This window comes from Schistocerca cancellata, chromosome 3, assembly GCF_023864275.1.
Source record: "Schistocerca cancellata isolate TAMUIC-IGC-003103 chromosome 3, iqSchCanc2.1, whole genome shotgun sequence".
NCBI lineage: Eukaryota > Metazoa > Arthropoda > Insecta > Orthoptera > Acrididae > Schistocerca > Schistocerca cancellata.
In genome coordinates this window covers 25,851,014-25,873,016 of record NC_064628.1, presented here as the reverse complement: position 1 = coordinate 25,873,016, position 22,003 = coordinate 25,851,014, and the positions used below count along the sequence as shown (strand labels likewise).

Genomic DNA, 22,003 nt, shown 5'->3' with positions numbered 1-22,003 from the left:
CTTATTTGACAAATCTGTGGCCAGCTAAGGCAGAATGTGACCATCACGTTTAATCATTTATAAGAGCCTTAAGATCTTGTGAGATGTCTCATTTGAGAAACAACATATATCTAATGGCTTATTTTGATAGATTCATTATGTGTGACTGTATTTCTGGGGGCAGTTACTGAAAGAAAAATCTTGAGAGAAAGGGAATACTGGAAAAATTGCGCAATGTGAACACAATATCTCTTTAAATAAATGTTTTATGAGTTTTGTGTTGGGATATGGTTTTGTATGGTGTTGTCTGAAAGTGATATAATTTTTACTTTGTGCTCTTTCATGACCCTTTTTCTTAATCAGCAGAACCAATGTGTAAAAACTTGAATCAGAAAAAACTTCACAGTGGTTTACAGAGTATGTATGTAGATGCATATGCTAAGCCTCACTCATACATGTAATTTTGTCCAAGCTCATAGTTACTTCTTCCAATGTCAATGCATATCTTTAAAAGTATCAAATGTTACTATGTCCTCTTCCTCAAGAAGCTTTGTGTAGACCATGGTTCTTTTGGTAATTATCCAGTCTTTTCTCAGAATTATTCTATACTTGCACATATCTGTTGGGATCTGATATGCTATGCTGCAGCTCTTATTAATACTGTAATGATAACTGTTTACTCAACCTGAGAAGCAGTATTTGCCTGTAATCTGAGAAATATTGTTTGATGAATAACAACACACATTTATTATAAGTAGTATAACAGACCACTTTTTACTAGTTAGTAAGTTGGTTTCATGTTCAGTGGGTCATTAGGCATGATAGATCGTATTGGTGTAGAACAAGTCATTTTACAGCCACTCACACACACACACACACACACACACACACACACACACACACACACACACACACACACATATATATATATATATATATATATATATATATGAGTTACTAAGTCCTACCCACCACCCTGTACAAATTAAAATAATACAAATTCTTCTATGGAACTTTCTCAGTTTTTTAAAATATTACTTTGTTATCTCTCAAACATTTTATTGTAAGTGATAAAAAATTTTTATTGCAGCACTTTGTACAGCCCTCTCTGTGGTAAAGACAACCTTAACATGGAGTAATGAATCTCAATTTTCCTCCTGGTATTGCAATTAAGTACAGTTCATCATTGTTCCTTTTGAATTATTATGGATTATTTACAATAAACGTCATGAGAGAAAAAAATATGCTGTGAAATGCCCAACTCTTTAAACAGATGTCTATAAGATGATAGTCAGCACCACATACTATTCTTACAGCACGATTTTGTACATTAAGGACTTTCTTTCTTATAGGTAAGATACCCCAGAACATTATTCTGTATGATGTTTTAGAATTAAAATATGTCAGCTTCTTGATTTTTCTCTCCTCAAGATAATAAATGATTCTAAGTGCAAATGTGGCTAAACCAAATTGTTATAGGAGTTCTAAATCTCCTTTTTCCAATTTTAATTTTCATCAATATGGGCTCCTAAGACTTTTGAATTTTCCACCTTATTTATTATTTCCCCGCCATGTGTTCCACTTACCATTGGTTTTGTATCCCTAGGTGTGCAGAGGTGAATATGCTACTTCTTTTTAAAATTTAGGGTGAGACCATTCGCAGAAAACCAGTCAATGCCACTTTTTAGAACTTTGTTTACCATTTTTTATGTTTCTGTAGGTTCACTTAGACTATTACAATACAGGTGTCATTAGCAAAAAGAAGTAATTCTGCTTTTTATGTATTATGCAGACGATTATTTATATATATTAGGAACAATGGTGGACCTAAGGTTGAACCTTGGGCAACCACATATGTGATTTCCTCCCAGTCAAAATCATGTCCCCAGACTATACTGATTGAATTATTAAGTACAACTTTCTGTATTCTTTTGGTTAGATATGGTACTATCCATTCGTTGGCTATACCATCAATTCTATAAAACTTCTATTTATCTAGAAGAATACATGTGTTGTGTATGCAGTTAATAATGTGCCTCATTTACTTATTTATTTATTCATCCATCTCACATTGCATTTGCATACGATTGATGTCATCATAAGTAATGCACAAGAGGTGTTATAACTTATGAATGGCACATTAAGAATTATACTTATGTATGCTATAGTATCATCAATAATCAAAGTAATAAAATTGTTAAAACATACATAACAAAACAATGAAGCTGATACATAAAGATTTCTCCACAAGGTAAATAGGTAAATATGTAATTAAACATTGTTGAGTTATAGACTAAGCTATAGACAGTAAAATAATACGAAACATACACAGAAATTTCTCAGAGTGTTTAATGTTAAAATATCAGCTGAACATTATTTAGTTCTTGCATACTCATTATATATTGGAACATAAGACAGGATACTAGAAGCGACAAAAGCATAGAAATAAGATAAAAATTGATAGTATTATGAGTTATTTAGTACAACACGTCTGCTTTTGAAGCGTTTTCCCTTTGTTTAAGTGTGTAAAGAGCTTTCTCTGTCAGTCATTTTTGGCTCTTATTTTTAAGGATATTAAGTGAGGAAGCATGAATCTGGACAGGTAAAGTATTGAAAAGCTTTATCTATTCATAACTGAACTGTGTTTTTTAAGTCAAGTTGTAGGTATTGGCTTCAGACCATATATTACATAATCCGAGGAAATCTTTAGTTTGCTTCTTCAGTTTTTTAACATCTTCTCAGAATTGAAGAAAATCGTATCATCTGTATAAAGCAGAGTTTTGCATGGCGTATTGCTGGGTAGGTCATTGATGTTATAAAAGGTAGTGGACCAAGTAGTGATCCTTGGGGAATACCTTAGTAACATTCGGTGACTTTGACTTATTATGATTGTAGCTTACAATTTGATTCCTGTTACTAAGATAGAATTTAATGAGGGAGAATACCAAGTCCCAAATGCTGTAACATGATAGTTTCCCCAGAAAAATATTCTGTGGTTTACAGAACCAAATGTGTTGCTCAGGTCTACTTATGTGGCTTTAGCTGCTGCACATTAAAAGAGACTGCACAATGGTAATAACATTTTCAACAGCTTGAACTGTTGACAAATGGAACCTAAGACCATGTTGGGTTTTAGTCAATATATGGTTTTTGACAAATGCATACTAATTTTTTCTCTTCTATGCAATATTCAATTATTTTTGAGGAAATAGGTACCAGAGAAATTTGACAATAGTAATTAGTGCAGGATTTATCAACCTTTTGTGTAATGGAATGACTACTGTCTTTTTTTAGACATTCTTGAAAACTAATACTAACAAACATTCACTTCATAAGTGTGTAGACAGGGGGTGATATTAAGTCCATTATTTTTTAATCACAGAATTTTCTGATTTGGAGCCACTTAATTTTTCTACTGATTTAATTACATCACATCTTCATTTCCATTTTTCCCAGTTACAAATTGGCTCGATATCAGCAAAATTTTCGCTTCGCATTATCTGTAAATATCGTTTCTATGATAGTGAGTCAGCAAGGAAAGTCGCCTTGACAGACAGATCCGTGGTCTTTCGACGTCTAAGGAAACAGTTTACCAAACGTTGCATTTCTCACAACAGTTGAAATCAAAAGTGTTACAGCTCATATGGTATTCACGATGGGTACTGCATCTTAGTAGGCCGTCTTTACAGAATTGCCACTTTACATGAGTCTAGTTTGTGTATAGTTGGCTGTGGAAGTATCCTTGTGATAAATTTCGTACCAGAATGACTTGAAACTTCGTGGCAGCTTAAAACTGTGTGCCGAACCGGAACTCAAACTGGGATCTTTTCCTTTGGCGGGTAAGTGATCTACCGACCAGACTCACGAGCAGACCTCATAGCTTCATTTCCGCCAGTTCCTTATCTCCTACATTCCGAACACTAGCTTGGAGACTGTGGGTGCAAATGTACTGATTACGGACGTTACAGATCATAGGATCAACAAATTTTGGTCTTATTGAAAATGTTACTAAGCCCATATCCTGTTTTACTTTTGAGAGTCATGATCACATTTCCTATTTAACATGGGACACTGACAAAGATTATAATTTCATTAAATTCTCTACGTATTGCTTCTCCAATTTCTTGTTTCGCATTTTCTTCTTAACTACTGGAACCAATTCCCCTATACATTTATAAATTGACAAATTTTAAATTTGGTTCCTTTGTTACTGAAAGCGATTTAAGTTTTGATTCCATCGGTGTGATGCTCGAGTATTTTCGGTAGAGATTGTATTGTTCAAAAACCCGTAGTTTCCTACGAAAGCGCTACCAATGAATGGTTAAAGAAAATTCAGTGGTACGCTACAAATACTTTGAAGAATATTCATTGAAAAAATTGCAGGTTTTCGAAAGCGTATGGTGGATTAGCAAGAGCTTTGCGCAAGAGCATCTGTAAGGTGTTCTTCCATACTATAATAACGCTGCTCTAGCTCTATCATTAGCGGCTGGGGTAGTAAAATAGTAAAGAATGGCTAGCAACGCTTTGAAAAAACCGATTTTACGAGTAGCTTCAGTAAGTTTTATATCAGTTTATTAAATAGGCTATTGTGTATGTGCTCTCGGTTAAGAAGAACGGAATCTGTTCCTTCTGAATCATTTTTAACCTGTGACTTAGAATACAGTGGAGAGGTTGCAGACGATGCAGCAAGAGAAAAAGTTACTGTAGTGTTTCATATTTGCCCCTCACCAAACTAAGACTTTTTTTTTTGTTTCCTGTGGAAGCTTTGCCAGTGCTAATTTCGTTGTAGGAAACTAGAAGTATACCAGGTCAAAACCGAAGTTATTAACCTCACGACCTCGAAGGTTAAATAACTGTATGCTTGAAGATATTGTTGTCAGTGCACCGAATGGACGGAAATTGTAAATATGTTCACAGAATAGCAATACAATTAATTCTTGCTAGCCGAGTAGTACCTCTACAATTGACAGTAATATGTTTCGTGTTCAGAGATGACTGGTCATCTATTCACTAACACTTGTTCTGTAAACACCATAAGAAAGGAATGTCAACAGGAGTCTAACGAATGAAATTACACATTAACAAGTGGAAGCAGCTGCTTCAGGCTATTTCTGCACAACGATACAGATTTCTAGTTTCAGTTAGTGTTCATCCATTCATAGTCTTGAGGAAGCAGGCAGCTGTGATTTACCACTTTCAGTTGTTGAGGATTCTGGTATATAATACACACAAAAGAAAGAAAAATAAAATTTTGAGCAAAACTGCAATTTTTAAAAAAGTTCCAATTTCAGCATAGAAGCAGCAGAAAATAGGTTGGGGTAACAGACTGATCCGTCGTTTTGTATTGTATCTTTATTGATCCACTCCGTCATTTGATGTACTAAAGTGTACAACACGTTACGGACATAGTCAAACAGATGATATGAGAACATCTACAGACATAACGTTGTTTCTTACAGTGTACATCACACTGAAAATATTAAATATGTGTTGAAAATAATTTTAATAAATGGTAATAAAAATACTGTCCCTAATAAAAGAGTTTAGTTTTGAAAGATAATCAAAATATATACGATATAATTTATGATGGGTCACATTGAAGAAAGTCTTTAATGCTGCACATGCAATGCTTTGTTAGGAAGGGTCTTAAGTTATTTTAAAAATTTTGCTAGTTCTTGAATGTTTTCTACTTCTTTCAAGAGATTTTGTATTGTTTGATTCACATTTATTTATCACCATTACTATCCAGTTTAGTAGAATGAGGAACGAGTCTTGATTACTTTTTTGACCTGTCACAGGGAGCACTGTCCAGAATCCTGTGCAATCTGCTGATATTTTATTTCATATAACAGAGCAGTTGAAAGATATATTGACTAGAGACAGGTAGAATGTTTTAATTTTTTAAAGAGTGGTTTACAGGTTTCTGTTTGTACACGATTATTTTTTTTCCATAAATAATTTAACTGATTCAGTACTATGACCCCCAAAAATAATTCCACAGTGTAGTACTGAGTGGAAAAGTTCATAATACATGTGTTGCAATGTGCTGGCAGTCAGCACATTCCTCACTGAGTGGAGTGTAAAACAGACTTAGCTAAGCTTGCACCTAATAATGTCGATGTGCTTTTTCTATGTGAATATGTCAGTGATGTAAATCCCTAAGGATTTAGTCCCATTGACAAATTCAACATTGTTGCCTCTTACTGTTGGAAGTGGGGAGTTCTGATCTGAACGGTGTGGAATGTTGGGCATAATGTCTCCTTTTGCGTTGAGGAGGAGTCTGTTTGGCACAAGCCATGAGTCTCTTTGGGGTGTATTTCTATTAATTACTGACAGGGTAGATCTGTCTGTATTTGAGGTAAGGACTTAGTATTTGAGATATGGAAATAGTGTCACCAGCAAACTGAAACTCCTTACTAATGGGTAGGGAGGAGTGAAGGTCATTTATATAAAGTAGAAATAACAAAGGATCTAGAACTGAGGCATAGGCACACCATGTTTTATGACTTGTGTAGATGAATGCACCCTATTTAGGATTCCTAATTGATTGACTTTACTTATATGAACGTACTGTGCTTGGTCTTTGACTTAATTGCTGAGCCAGCCATGGGCAGTTTTTCTTGTCCCATAAGAATCCAACTTTTGCAAAAGTATATTGTGATTTACGAATCTCAAAAGGCTTTATGATTTGTGTTTTTATTTTCCTAGAAACCATACTGAGCAGAGGAAAGACTTGTTATTTCTGGGAAATGATTGTAGTCTGGCAGCCATAATTTGCTGAATATTGACAGTACTGCTTGTACATTCACGGCATACTTAATACCTTTTGTCGTATTTACATACTTCTTGCCACAAAAAGTAAAATGGTGAGGTAAGTCCAGAGAACACAGAGAATTAACAAATCTCTTGGAGTATTTTGATGCATATATGAACATTTATTGCACATAAGTACAAAACGTGTTAGGGGATGGGGAAGAAGGTGGTACCATCACACTGAATCTGCCACTTGACACCATGCAATGTTGAAATGCAATAGCATGGTAGGAGAGCTGAAAATTATGACAATATTGGTTGCTGTCACTAATGAATGGATGTTGGCTTTTGGTCTCATGCTGTAGAAGTTGGGAATGACTGTAATTATTCTGACTTCACAACTTAGAAGTTGCACCTGTTAGTTACCTTAGCTCACATCAGTAAACTTTTCAGTCCAAACCAGTGCCACAGTCGTATCCCATTCTGTCTCACTGATCTCAGATATATTAAGCATTGTCTTCTGTGTGAAGCCTCTGTCGCACACCTAATTTTGAAAATGTTTGTTGTAGGTTCGAACTTTTGCTGCACAAGCCGCAACCCACCCTAGCCCAGGTTCACCAAAGGAAGGTGTGAAGACAACAGTTTTGCCGAATAAACTGGTTGTGGCATCATTGGAGAACTATTCTCCAATTTCCAGAGTTTCTGTTCTATTTCGGTAAGTATATTTAAAGAATCAGGTTTGACTGTCCAATGTTTTGGACCGATTACTTCAGCCAAATAAATGAGGACATAATAATTGTTTTATTAAGGTGCAAGCATTATGTTAGATTCAGCAATCTACACAATGTTTTAAAAATTTCGATGCTGAGTGTGTAGGCTTCTGCAGCTTGAATGAGATACCATAAAAGTTTTCTCAGTGTTTGCCAATGGGCAACAGCAGGTTGCTACTCCTCCCATCAGCAACAAATTGAGTTTCCCCCCTCCACTCAATATGTGAAACAAACGAACAGCTTTTGAAATTGTGATACTGTGCACAGCAGAGACTATGAAATGTTGGTTTTATCCATTAGTGATTTCTAATTTTCAATATGATATGACTCGATATCCAGAAAAGATTGAACACTTTATTTTAAGGCGGCTGGAGTGGCTGTGCGGTTCTAGGAGCTGCAGTGTGGAGCCGAGCAACTGCTACGGTCGCAGGTTCGATTCCTGCCTCGGGCATGGATGTGTGTGATGCCCTTAGGTTAGTTAGGTTTAATTAGTTCTAAGTTCTAGGCGACTGATGACCTCAGAAGTTAAACCGCATTGTGCTCAGAGCCATTTGAACTTTATTTTAAGCTGACATATGACTGTTCAAAATTAACTCGAGGGAAACGCTGTAGTTACTAAGCCTACAAAACTTTGAGGCTGGAGTAAGGCCATAGGAGCAATAATGCCTAGAAATAATTTGGTTTTACAACTTCTGGCATTGGGCTGAGCACCTTACAATTAGCAAAATAATTATACAAAACTGGGCCTACATTAAGAACTGGGGAATACTAGCAATCATGTTTTTTGTCTCCTGCTTGACAAAATTGAAAGCTTTTGGTGTGTGTGTGTGTGTGTGTGTGTGTGTGTGTGTGTGTGTGTGTGTGTGTTCATTGCAGGAATGGTTCTCAAAATGCCTCATAAAACTTTGGAACACAAGTGTTCGCAGTGTGCTTCTATTGCCAACATTTGTAATTTAACAATAACAATATATGTTATGCCTTTTTTGTTGGATTTTTACAGTATGTTATGGGACCCAGTCCGTGGCTCCTTCGAAGAAAGAAATTTGGGACTATCATTTTGCATCTCGTGATACCAGAAATATGTTGGCATGTGTTGCTTTATTTGCATGGTTCATATTGTTACACAGTAAATTGTCTGGCACATTCTAGTGTGAATTTTTTGCAGCTGTAAATCTGACTTGTTTTATGGGGCTACAGTGGATTTCCATGGTACTGAGAAACAGCGAGAGGGTGAAAACTGGATGATACAGAAGTTAGCAGTAAGAAAATTATTACGTATATCAGAAGATGCAAACGATGTGTTTATTGGCAATGTACAAAAGATCTGAGCCTTTGACAGTGTATGCAACAAAAGCTCAACTAAACATGTTTAATGCAGTGCTAAAAACATGGAAAGTCAGATGATAGAACTGCTGAAGCAAAAGTAATGGTGGTGTTGGTTATGTGTGTGGGTACGAAAGGTATGTCGAGCAAGCTACATTTTGTGTTTGAACAGAAAACAAAACAAATTGCATGTTCTTTAGAGTCAGAATTTTTCAGTTTTCATATGGATCTAGGTGATGACATCGTTACAGATCTTACTAATCTTGAAGACTTGGTACTTTGCGTGCAGTGGCTCAGTGTGAAATCTGATGAATATCCTTGATGTTGTGACTGCTTGACACATTGCCAGATGGTGGAGAGAGCCTATGACAGTTGTTGTGGCCAGATCTGAAGATAAGACACTAAAATATGTAATGAACATGTTAGCATGTGATGAAAATCATGGTGCTTATTGGAGGGGTAAATGGGCCAAGTTAGTAGCTCTATTGGCTACCAAAGAAAATGCTAAAGAAATGAGAAATGCAGATGATGCCACTGGTAGGAAAGTTAAATCATCAAATATATAAGTCTACAAACAAAAATAAGGTTAATTGTTTTGTTTTTGGTGTATTTGCCATATAAAAGAGTCAGTGCTAAACAAAAACAAAGAAGTGTCACTAAATAAAATAAAAATGAACTACCTGGCCAGGTTTTCATTAGTGAAGTAATAAGAGCAGAATAGGATGAGGACTTGTGGGCCACTAATTGTGAGGTGATGAATCACATGACTAAGAAAACTGAGTGGTCACATTGTTGGTTAAGTTCACAAAACCACTACAGGTTGTAACAGGACATCCCCCTCTAGCATTACTTTTCCTCAACTGTGGTTGTTGATACCAGTATTATTTTTTGAATTTTGGACAGGTCAGTATCATCACAGCTGCTTTTCTGAAAATTTTCATATAATTTTATCCACAGTGTGTTGTATTTCAAGCTAATATTTTTGAGAAGGAATTACTTTATTTTCAGCATTACAATCAATAAGTACTAGCTCTGAATGACAGTTAAAATTATGAATTATTTGGCACACTTAAAATTTCTATTATTAATTACACAATTTGGGACTGTTTATTGTATTTACTTCTGCATTGATTTATGAAATAATAATCGAAATTAATAGAAATTCATTTGTCAAGAAAAATTGTGAACCCTTTGAAATATTGTTATTACCGCATAATGTAGTAGTAGTAAGCATGCCTCTGATGTGATTGGATGTATTTTTGTATCTGGGCGAACAATGTAATTTCAGGTTATGTTAACGTGAAAATTCAAAAGACTTTATAATATATTAATATATGACAAAATATATTAATATAACAACAAAAATTCTGCAACAAGAATCTTCAAATTTATGTAGATCAATACAACCATGAGGACCTAAAATGTTAGAATTTCAGCTTGAAGAATCAGACCCCTAGACAAGAAGAGCTGGAGCCAACTCTGCATGAAAAGCTAAGTTAACTAGAAAGTTTATTGTAATCTTCACTCCTCTCACATTTTTCATTAAAGACTTTGCTTATTGTGGACAATAACTGGATTTGGGAAGGAGTGGGGGGGTTACAAGATACATATGGGCAACAATTTGACAATGAATGGACTATGAAAAGGGACTATTTATTTTGAAACTTTTTTTGAGTGGCTAAACCGTATGGACAATGTTGTGTATATTCCAGAAGGGTGAAAAAAAAATCTCTTTGTATTATTTGCTATGGACAAGGGGCTAGGTTTGTATTCATCAAAAGACGAGCTTGACATCCAACACAATGATTTTGTTAAGGCATGTGGCATATGCATTGGGGATTTGTTGAAGGTGATAAGGATATGAATGACAATACCAGTTAATCCTTGTAGTCGAAGGAATCTCTGCAGATTTGGTATGAACGCCTGTGTCATCAGAACAAATGCCTTGTTCAACAATTATTGAAGCAATGAAGTGTATAATTTGGAACACTTTGGTGAAGAATTTTGTGAGGCATGTGTTACGGAAAAGCAGCATCAGAGCAGTGTTTGGTCATGAAGGCAGTGTATTACACAACCTGGAGAAGTGATTCATGCTGACATGTATGTAGCTAAGGAATGTAAATTGCTAAGAGGAGCTGAATATTTTTTGTTTTTTACCTGTGATTTTTCAAAATAGCAAATTGTACATTTTCTCAATCAGAAGTCTTGCAGAGAAGACTACGGAAATGCTGAACAGTGTGAGGAATTTTTGTGGACAATCACCAAAAGCATTTAATTTGATGGCGATTAGGAATTTAACAATATTGACGTAAATCTTCACACTGCAGAGCTGAACAGATGCGCTGAGCGTACCAGCGGAACTATTGTGGAACTAGCTTGAACCATTTTGCTAGCTCAGGATTGGCCTAAGCTTTTAACCGCAGAAACATAAACGTGGCTGTTTATGTGTTAAATAGAACTAGTAAAAGTCATGTGAGTGGCAATATACTTTGCAAGCTATCCACAAAAAAGTTATATTTTTGGAACGAAGTGATTAATTCATATTCCAAAGTGAAGGTGAAATATATGGGATCCAGAAGGAATCTTTAGTGCTTGCTTCAGTGGAACTGGTGGCTTTTGAGTCTGGATTGAATAGGAAAAAACAGGTTATTTAGAGCAAGGATGCTGGCTGTGAGTCCGAGGAAACTGGAAGGACAATGGCAAGCAAAATGAATGATGAAAAATCGTGTACAAGGAAGTTCTAGTGAGAGAGAATTAAATAAGCAACAACTGAAGAAATCAGATCATTTTACTGAAATAATACCAGTTGAAATAAGAACTTAGAATTATACAGAGGCTATTAAGTCTCTAGGCCATGAGTGCTGCAGAAAAGCAATGGAGGAAGAAATGGCTTCATTGGAGAAAAATACTACATGAGCTGTGGAACCTCTGTCACAAGATTGTAAGCCCATTACAAACCATTATTATTATTATTATTATTATTATTATTATTATTTTTTAATTAAGCATAAAGTTGTTGGTAAAAGTGATCACTATAAAGAATACTAGTTTTTCCTGTATTTAGTCAACAACAATGGATTGACTGTATTGAAACCTTTATTCCTATTGCTACCTGTGAAACAGTTGGAGCAATTTTGAGTGTTGCAGTTAGATGTGAAATTGATTCTTAGAATAATTCCTAAAATAAGAGGTATACAGGTCGGCACAGAAGTCACTGCACACTTACGGTGGCTAGTATATGAATAATTCTCAAAAATATTGATTTTTTTTAAAATTTTTGTCTTAAAAAATTCTGTGTGGTTTTCTGAACAATTAGTAGTTTGCTTTGAAGAGGTCATGTTGAAGAAAGCCCCAAAATAAAAGGAATTTTAAAAGTAGCACATGACAATGGCCCCATGTCATGCTGACAGCACTGTTAAAAACAGAATTTTGTTATCACCAAAAGCATCTTTGCCATTTGACTGAAGATAATTAGAGAAGTGTTTGAATGGTAGGATAAAGACCCAAATGAGAGTTTTAACAACTGTATATGGGTACGGACACCAAAAACTGTTGTGATAGGACTAAATAATTTTAAAAAAGCCCTGCTGGATGATCTGCTATATTTCAGTGATAGTGCGGTGTCAAGATTCGCTGCTTACCATGATGTTGAGTGCCCCTCATCTCAAATCAAACCTGGTTAATCTTAAATATTATGAAATTGATGGAAGTGCCAGGCGAACTAGATGTGCAAAAAGCTTTAAACACCATTGACAGCAGGAGACTTTTAAAACAGACAGATCAGTTTTAGAAGTCACCAGAGAAGCAAGAATATTAATAAGTAGTCTGTAAAAGAAAAGGGAGGAAGAACAAAATCAGAAACAAGATTAATATGGACCTGGGATGTATTTGTATTATGCAGATTACGTAGATAAAAAAGTTTTGACTTTAATTTGAATTCCACAAAAGTTCACTTTTGTGATGTTCTGATACGCATTGGTTAAAAGCTGTTAAAGATGAAATTTTTTATGTTGTCGTGAAGAATAGTTAACTGAAAAGTAGACTTTCCTTATGACTTAAATTTCAAAATTAAGCTCTTTTTAAAGAAAAAAACTAGAAGGTAATTATTGAAATTTTTGATGATCATTATTAATAAATTTTGTGAGCCATAATTTATGGCAGCAACACCTTTTTAAAGATCTGCCTTAAAGAAAATAGTGTAAAGAACTTCCAGGAAAAAAGATCAGTCTTGTAGTTTGTTGTTTTTCTGAGATACATTTACCTAATCTGTGAATAAATAATTTTCACGGTTTATTGTACTTGCAATGCAAAATACAATTCAGAAATAAAGTATGAGACCAAAAGCTGTGGTTTGTACATCAAAATGTCCGCAAAAGTTCTGTTCAGAGATGGTAATCATTACATGGGCTTACAGCTCTTATTCTTTGAGCCACACTATTTTGAAGACCGACAATTATTTCAAGATTTCCTCTTATGTTCATGAACCAGTCCCCTTAAAGAATGTTTGTATATAGGTTGGTATGTTGTACATTGATATGGTTGGTAGGAGACAGGAAATGACAGGTAGTATTAGAAATTAACATAAGTGTGTAGTGACTTTCGCACTGCCCTTGTGCAGCAGCATGAGGGATATGCTCTTGGGACTGATTGGTTGTGGGACCTTAATAAAAGTTTATATTGGCTGAAGCAGTCTTTGAGGTGCTGGAATCAAGGTAGATCCCTGTTCTACCAAGAAGACTATGATAAATTGATGGTAGTTCTAGCCATCGGTTAAAATGAATGTGCTGTATTACGGTCACTTCACAGTGGGTGCTGGTAGTGGTGGACAGTCATTTGGACTATTGGCACAACATTTGTGAGAGCTATGCTATATGTGGCACCAGTTTAATAACTATTGAACTGTTTGTCCATGAATTCCTTTGTTGAAGCCTCAGTGGCTTGTGCTGTGGCTCATATTCCCCAATTGTTTACCGCCCTTGGATACTGTAAGCAGTGTTTACAAAAAATGTAGTTTTCCATAGATTTATTGCTGCGATCTGTAGCTCATAGTGTATTTTAATGATGTAAGAAAAATATATATTGCTACTGACCATAAAGATGACATGTTAAATTGCAGACAGTCACAACGATAAGACTGTTATACACTAAGCACTCTCTCTCTCTCTCTATCTCTCTCTCTCTCTCTCTCTCTCACACACACACACACACACACACACACACACACACACACACACGTATATGTATTCGTTCACAAGCAAGCACACCTCACACACGACTGCCATCTCCTGCAGCTTGGACTGGATGCTGTATTATTGTTAATTGACATTGAAGGTGAAAGCTATTGTTTTGTTTCTCAAGCACTGTCATTGCTGCATTTGAGCAGCAGATTCTTTAGCATTATGATGGAAACTGGACGTAGTGTGCTTCTGATTACAAGTTTGTTAACTGATTTCTATTTTATTGTAGTTATCATTATTTATTTATGTTTTGACAGGGCTGGCTCCCGGAATGAGACGTGGGATAATTATGGCAGCACCCATGTTCTACGGATAGCAACAGGTCTATCAACAAAGAATTCCACCCACTTTGGAATTGTACGTAATATTCAACAAGTTGGGGGTAGCCTGAGTGTCCAGGCTGACAGAGAAGTTGTGATGTACACTCTTGAAGCAAATAGAGATGCACTGTAAGTTTGTCATGAAATGTATTGTACATTGTAGTATTAAACTATAATAGATAAATACAACCATGTTGAAGGTGACTTTTTATTATTTTTGATGATACAGTAGTGAAGTTGGAAAATTTTAAATTTTGTGGGATTGTAGACACATTGAAACATTTCTTGTGAGTATTACGTTCAGGATCATGGGCAATAAATGACTGCTATTATCTTCACCACAATAATAATCTCCAGTCATTGACACTGAAATGTAAAAGCTTGTTTACTTATATCCTAAGCTATCATATTTTTGGATGACCTTACCTGAGCACAGAGGAAGGTCTTAACCAGAATGCAATGTGTTGTCTTGCAGCTTACTGTTTGAGCTCCTCAGGAGTTCTAACTACACCTTGTTTAACTATGCCGTGTTGGCACATAGTTATACTCCTTCATTGGACTAATGTAATGTTTGATGATTGGAACAGAGTGACTCATTAATCACTAAACAGAGAAAAGATTTATAAAACCCATTTTACTGGAAAGTGGGCATTATATATACTTTTAATGGTCTGTAAGCAGAAATGAAAAATGTTAATAGAAAACTTTAAGAATTTCAATTCTAAGTTGAAGATGTTTGTTGCAACATTACATTTTGTTCCAGTTAAAAGTTTCTTGTTCTAAAAACATGCACACACGATGCCAAATATATTGCTTTCAAATTTTGCTTATTTAATCAGCATTATTTGAAGTATATACATAAAAAGCTTCAATATTATTTGGATCACTACTATTTATATAAAGTGACTGTTTTCGATCGCACATTCTGGTCATCTGCAAGCATAATGATAACAGTCAAAGAGAAATAAAGATCTATGGGTTAAAATACTACATAAAATAAATGAAACGTACCTCAATAGCCTTTACTGCAAATCACAACTTGTCTGTACACCATTCAGTATGGCAGGCTGTAGTTAAATAAAGGGATGAGTTACTGCAGTAACAGCTGTGTTGTGTTGTGGGTACTTTATTGCATGTAGTATTTTAACCCATTGGCATTTTCTGACTATTTTTCTTTGTGTGTTATCATTGGGTCTGACAACAGCTGTGAAGTGAAGTGTGGTTGAAAATGGTCACCTTGCATAAAGAAATGATGTAGTCTACACATTGTAACAACAAAAATTTTTTATACTTCACTGAGATGATTTATTCATCTAAACTGAACACACAGTCACTGGTTACATTAGTGAGAGTAACGTTGGCTGAGATTATCTTGTGGAAACTTGGAAGGAAGGAATGAAAGACTGAACACACAAATAATATATGATATTTGTCGATAATTATGGATGAATTAACAGGAATTATGAAGTTCATATCAATGCAAAAACTAAATGCTGACAATAAATTCTTTCTGTGAAGGCAGTATTGCCTATGTTGTTTTAATTTCATTAAAACATTTAAATATGCCAAAGGACTGCTGCTTATAATTGTAATTAATTTTGAAATTAGTGTTGTTTAGGATCTTTATGTAATTGAAGAAATTAAATTTCTGATCTTACCTTGCAATGTTAATATTTCCTATTTGTTTCAGGGAAGACACTTTAAAATACTTGGAAGATGTTGCTACCAAACAAGCATTCAAACCGTGGGAACTGTCAGACAATTTACCTCGCCTGAAATATGAGCTGGCCAGTATTCCAGATCCTGTCCGAGCACTTGACCTTCTGCATACAGCTGCCTACAGAACGGGTCTTGGAAATTCCATATTCTGTCCACCGCATTTGGTGGGAAAACTTAGCTCTGAGACAGTAAGTTATTACTTTGTACTTTCGTACCGTTGTGCTGGGATAACTCCTGAGCTGCAACAGCATTTGTTGAAGTTGCAATTTTTGTGAAGGAAACCTTAAACAGTTCCATGTTTTGTGTCCACTCTGAGGCAGAAATTGTCAATCAGCATTTTTATGTTGTATATTTATGAAATTTGACTTTTGTTTTTAAAATGTTGTTCGCCAAGAGTAGCAAAAAAATCTTAGCTAGTGTCAACGTGTAAAGTCTGATGATTCCTTGTTAACGCTTTGAGTGTCTGCGTTTGGCAGTTGGGCATTATTCACCTTGCCTGGAAAAAATTATCATGAAGATGTAAATTTGCCCAGGTAATAAGCAACTGCTGATACTTAGAATTATGAGAGTATTTTCTGATGCTTTTGGTTTCAAGTTACAGCTTAGAATTAGCCCAAGATGATTTTTTTCTTTTCCATAAAGTGAAGGAACTGTGTGGGCATTGTTTTGAATCCTCAGAAGTAGCAGTCTCTACTTACAAAATATTCTCGAATACCTTTCTTTAGAGAGATTCCATTGAACCACCAATAAATGGTTTGAGATGATGCACCATCACACACAGCTTGAAAGAGGAGATGTGGAGGAGCACTTTTTGGAAAAGTGGAAATTTGTATTACCTTTTGAAAACCTTACAACAGACCATTACACAACAGTTGAGTTTCATTGGTAATTTGAACACTATAGATAAGTGAAGATTGAGCAGTTTGAAAAATGGACAAATAAAACGGATGTGGTGTATGCAAAACTTTTTTATTCATATAGCAGAACAACAGGTACATTCAAAATAAAAATATATAGAAGTGCAGTACTCGGGCATTGACCGCAATTAGACATCCACCGGCTGTACCCATTTGAGTTCTCACGCTGTGGTGTCTGCAAAATTTTGGGGAATTCTGTGCATTTCCACACAGGGAATTCTTTGAAAGGTATTCCAAGCTTTGTTCGGTAGCTCTGCAGCTACGTTTTCCCACAAGTTTGCGATTCTATCTCTGATGACTTGCCATCCACTTGCTGCAGTGGGAAACAGACATGAGGCAGGCCTGCATCAAGCATCATCTTGTCACTTTTTTTTCCCCCAAAGTTACACTATGTGAACAATACTGACTGGCAATACTACATCTGAACCACGCATTATAACTGGATTTTCTGAGGTACCGTGATTTTCAGGATTCTGGTAAAACATCAAATCTCCGATGTCGCTGCGGCCAGACAAAGATCCTGCAAGAACGGGACCAATGACAACTGAAGAGAATCATTCAATGTGACAGAAGTGCAACCCCCCCCCCCCCCCAAATTGTGCAGATTTTAATGCTGGGCCATCAACAAGTGTCAGCTGCGAACCACTCAACAAAACATCATCTATATGTCCACTCGTGTACCCTTGATGACTGTACGACACAGCTTTACACCTCTCCTGGGCACATCAACATCGACATTGGACTGTCGATGACTGCAAACATGTTGCCTGGTCAGGCGAGCCTTGTTTCAAATTGTATCGAGCAGATGGACGTGTACAGGTATGGAGACAAACTCGTGAATCCATGGACCCTGCATGTCAATATGGGACCTTCCAAGCTGGTGGAGGCTCTGGAATGATGTGGGGCATGTGCACTTGGAGTGATATGGGACCCCTGATACATCTAGATACGTCCCAGACAGGTGACACATATGTAAGTGTCCTGTCTGATCACTTGCATCCATTCATGACCATTGTGCATTCCGATGGACTTGGGCAGTTACATGTAGGACATGTGACACCCCACATATCTAGAATTGCTACAGAATGGCTCCAGGAACACTCTTCTGAGTTCAGCCACTTCCACTGGCCACCAGATTCCCCAGACATGAACATTATTGAGCATATGTCTTGCAACCTGCTGTTCAGATGAGATCTCCACCCCCTTGTACTCTTATGGATTTATGAACAGCCCTGCAGGATTCATGGTGTCAGTTCCCTCCAGCACTTCTTCAGACATGTTCTGTCATGTTGTGGCACTTCTGCAAGCATGCACAGGCCGTACAACATATTAGGCAGGTGTGCCAGTCTCGTTGGCTTTTCAGTGTATCACTGTTATGTTACAGATTTTGTATGCAATAAGCAGATTAATAAAAGCAATTTTTCCATGAACACAGTAACTGCCCTGTAACTAAATATGTAGCAGATTTTATTGAGCAGCATGTGTGGACAGGTTTATGTAATTTCACATTATGTTAATTATATTTTACTGATATTCTCTGTCTTACGCAAACTTGGAGTGCTTCACGTATGTCACTGCAGACATTAGGAGCTATCTGAGCTATAGCAGGTATTGAAATGTGTAACAAGTATTAGTGTAAATATCACTATTTGCTAACAACCAGAACGTAAGTGCTAGTCTGTCGGCAGGCTATGTTGATCATTGGTAACTAGTGTTCTGCTTTTATATTTCCCCCTCAGTTGTAACCAGAATCCAGTGAAAGGTGTCAGCTGACACATGGGCAAAGTTTTGGAATAATGCTAAGGAAAGCTGAAGTCATGGTTCAGTTTTAAGTGCATTTACAGTGCAGGCATTTAATGCCCACAAACAAATTAAGACACCTAAGTTAATTTTCTATCTCATTTTGCTTGCTTCATTGAAAACTGTGTGCTCACCATGCAAAATAATTCTCTCTGAATACCAAAGCTTTCCATTGTGGCTCTAACTAGTGTTGCATCTGGTGAAGCCTGAACGAAGATTATTGGCAACATAAAACAACAACTCTGTTGGTACAGTTGGCAAAATTGTTCTCTAGTGATCTCTTCAGTTTCCGCCATTGTAAAGACTTGTTCATAGGTACAAGTGAATTGTAGTGAACACTGGTGAATTTTCTACGAATGCTTGTTTCTTCCATTCGCTCTGGTGTGAACTACAATTTACAGCCAACATTGGATTTGTGGACTCCGTGGGCTTGATGGTTACTCCTGTCCTTCACGTTGATGACTTTTGCATTTTATACAGCTCCCTGTCTGTGGTCTTGGTTGGGTGTAAACTCCAAGGACCGATCTTTCCAACCTTAATTGGCACTCTTGTGGTGGAAGTTGGGCTTCTACCTGCCTCTATGGTTTCAACACCTCCAACTCATCAATCATCTAGTTGCCAGTCTCTTAGCCATCCATTATTGGATTCTTTCTTCCTTTGAGGAGTGTCAGCGGGCATGTCCAGCAAATAAAGTGGCTGAGGGAACATGACAGTTTTGTTTTTTGCTAAAATATCATGAACCAGCTTTGTGGTGTGAGTGGGAGTATTATCATGATGCAGTTTCCTATAAGTGATTTTGCCACAGTTCTGGTTGTTGTCTTGGGGTTGCTTCTTGCAAATGGTGCATAACTTCCAGGTAGTATTCCTTATTGACCTTACAACAATAAGGTAAGAACTCATGATTCACTATATCATTCTAATTGAAGAAAACAGTTAGAATAACCTACACATGTGATGGAACTTATCAAATTTGTTGTGATCTTGCTTTTCAGGTAGTTTCCATTACGATGATTAGTCTTTGGTTTCAGTGTCGTATGGTATACCCATTCGTCATCTGTTATAACCTTAAAGAAGTTCTGGATTGTCACCAACTTCATACAGAAATTCCTGAGCGATGTCTATGCAATATTGTTTTATGACAAAATCCAACAATTTCAGACAAACTTTGCTGCTTCATGCCAAAAACATTCAGTTAATTGCTTGGCATGAGCCAGAGTATATGCAGGCATCATCAGCAACTTCCCTGATGGTGATACGGTGATTTTTCAGAACCATATTCTTTACTTCTTCCACATTATTTTCATTAATTGATGTACTAGGGCAGTCGTCATCTTCAACATCTTCTCAACTCTTTGAAACATTCATGCCACTTGTAAACTCTTGGTTTACTTGTCGTAGATTCACCGAAACCCACAATCAACATTTTGAATGTAGTGCTGCAGTTCACTCCGTTTTTCAAGCAAAATTTAGTGCAAATTCTTTGATCCATGTTTTTCACAAGTGAAAATTCGCCAAGCAATTGAAAACATGGATAACCTGTAAACAATAAACCAAATATTCACAATGGTTGAAAATGCAGACATACATTAGAAACATGTACACCAACAATATATAAAAAATATATGAAGACTGTATCTGTTCTTTTGGACATGTCCGAAAGAACAGACACCATTGGTGATCTTGCAGCTCTCGAAGAATGAAATTACAATGAAATCCAGGCCTTTAGCTGCTTGCAGGTATTGATAAATATCAATGGGGACAGTTGAAAATGTGTACCCTGACTGGGGCTCAAACCCGGGATCTCCTGCTTACATGGCAGATGCTCTTTCTGTCTGAGCCATTGAGGATGCAGAGGATAGTGTGACTGCAGGGACTTATCTCTGGCACGCTCTGGCACATTCTCAACTTACTGTCCGCACTCTACATTTGTAGTGCCCCTGCCCTCTATAGTCATTACTCACGGCAGTCAATCTGCCGATTCCCGTAAGAGTTCGGGCAATGTGAGTGCATCCACACTGAAGAAGATTGTTGGCCAGTAAGCCTTATCTATATGAAGATGGTATCTGTTCTTCGGACATATAGATAAGTCTTATCGGCCAATGATCTTCTTCAGTGCGGATGCACTCACATTGCCTGAACTCTTATGGGAATCAGTAGATTGATTGCTGTGAATAATGATTATAGTGGGCAGGGGCACTACAAATGTAGTGTGTGGACAGTAAGATGGGAATGTGGGTCTTACGAGGAGCATGCCAGAGATAAGTCCCTGCAGTTGAACTACCCTTTGTGTCCTCAATGGTTCAGATGGATAGAGCATCTGCCATGTAAGCAGGAGATCCCAGGTTCGAGTCCCAGTTGGGGGCACACATTTTCAACTCTCTCTGTTGATATTTATCAATGCTTGTAAGCAGCTAAAGGTCTGTATTTCATTGTAATTTCATGTATAAAAAAGTTTTAAAAATGAATCTATAAAGCATGTTAAATTAAATTCCTGTTACTTTTTTATCACACCTAGTAATATATACATTTTAGATATATTTTAGCTTTCAGCCAAAAGGCCATCTTCTGAAGTAAAAATGCTCATGCGCATGCAAGTGCCACCATTGGGACCACCACAGTGGCCAGAGACAATGGATTTGTGTGTGTTTTCTTTTTTTCCCTACCCCTTAGAAGAATGACTTTTGGCTGAAAGCTAAAACATATAGCACTCATTTCATTGTGCCTGTCTGTGACTTACTGTCTCCTGTATATGGTGAGTTACTATTACTTTGTACCAGAACTGATATGCTACCTTTCTTTTCTCACAGTTGCAGCACTATGTAAAGTGTTACTTTACTACAAATCGAACTGCTGTGGTTGGAGTTGGTGTTAGCCATGACACAGTCCTCCCATTTGCCCAGTCGCTTGGTTTGGAAAGTGGTGAAGGTCCCCAGTCATCAGGGACTTACCGTGGTGGAGAACTTAGGCATAACAACACATCTGGTTTGGCACATGTTGCTGTTGCAGCGGAAGGAGTTAGGTAAATAATTATTGTAATCTATTTTAACAGTGTAATTTTGTTTTATGAAGGCTGCTGCAATGGTTTACATTATGTACACTTAGCCATTAAAATGAGAGAGTGAGAATAATAGAAAAGTGCAACGTATTTTATTGTCACACCAAAAGATTTTGTAAATACTACCTTT

At 36.6% G+C, this 22,003-nt stretch overlaps 1 protein-coding gene across 1 annotated transcript in view; it reads left to right on the top strand.

Annotated features, from left to right (window-relative positions):
- The first annotated feature begins 4,382 nt into the window (after positions 1-4,382).
- LOC126176825 (cytochrome b-c1 complex subunit 2, mitochondrial) overlaps positions 4,383-22,003 on the top strand; it is a 58,663-nt gene continuing 41,042 nt past the window's right edge. Inside the window, exons 1-5 of the mRNA XM_049924009.1 lie at positions 4,383-4,533; positions 7,302-7,447; positions 14,320-14,511; positions 16,073-16,289; positions 21,626-21,837. Of these exons, the coding sequence (XP_049779966.1) occupies positions 4,489-4,533; positions 7,302-7,447; positions 14,320-14,511; positions 16,073-16,289; positions 21,626-21,837 (812 nt within the window). The 5' untranslated portion in view covers positions 4,383-4,488. The remainder of the gene's footprint in view (positions 4,534-7,301; positions 7,448-14,319; positions 14,512-16,072; positions 16,290-21,625; positions 21,838-22,003) is intronic.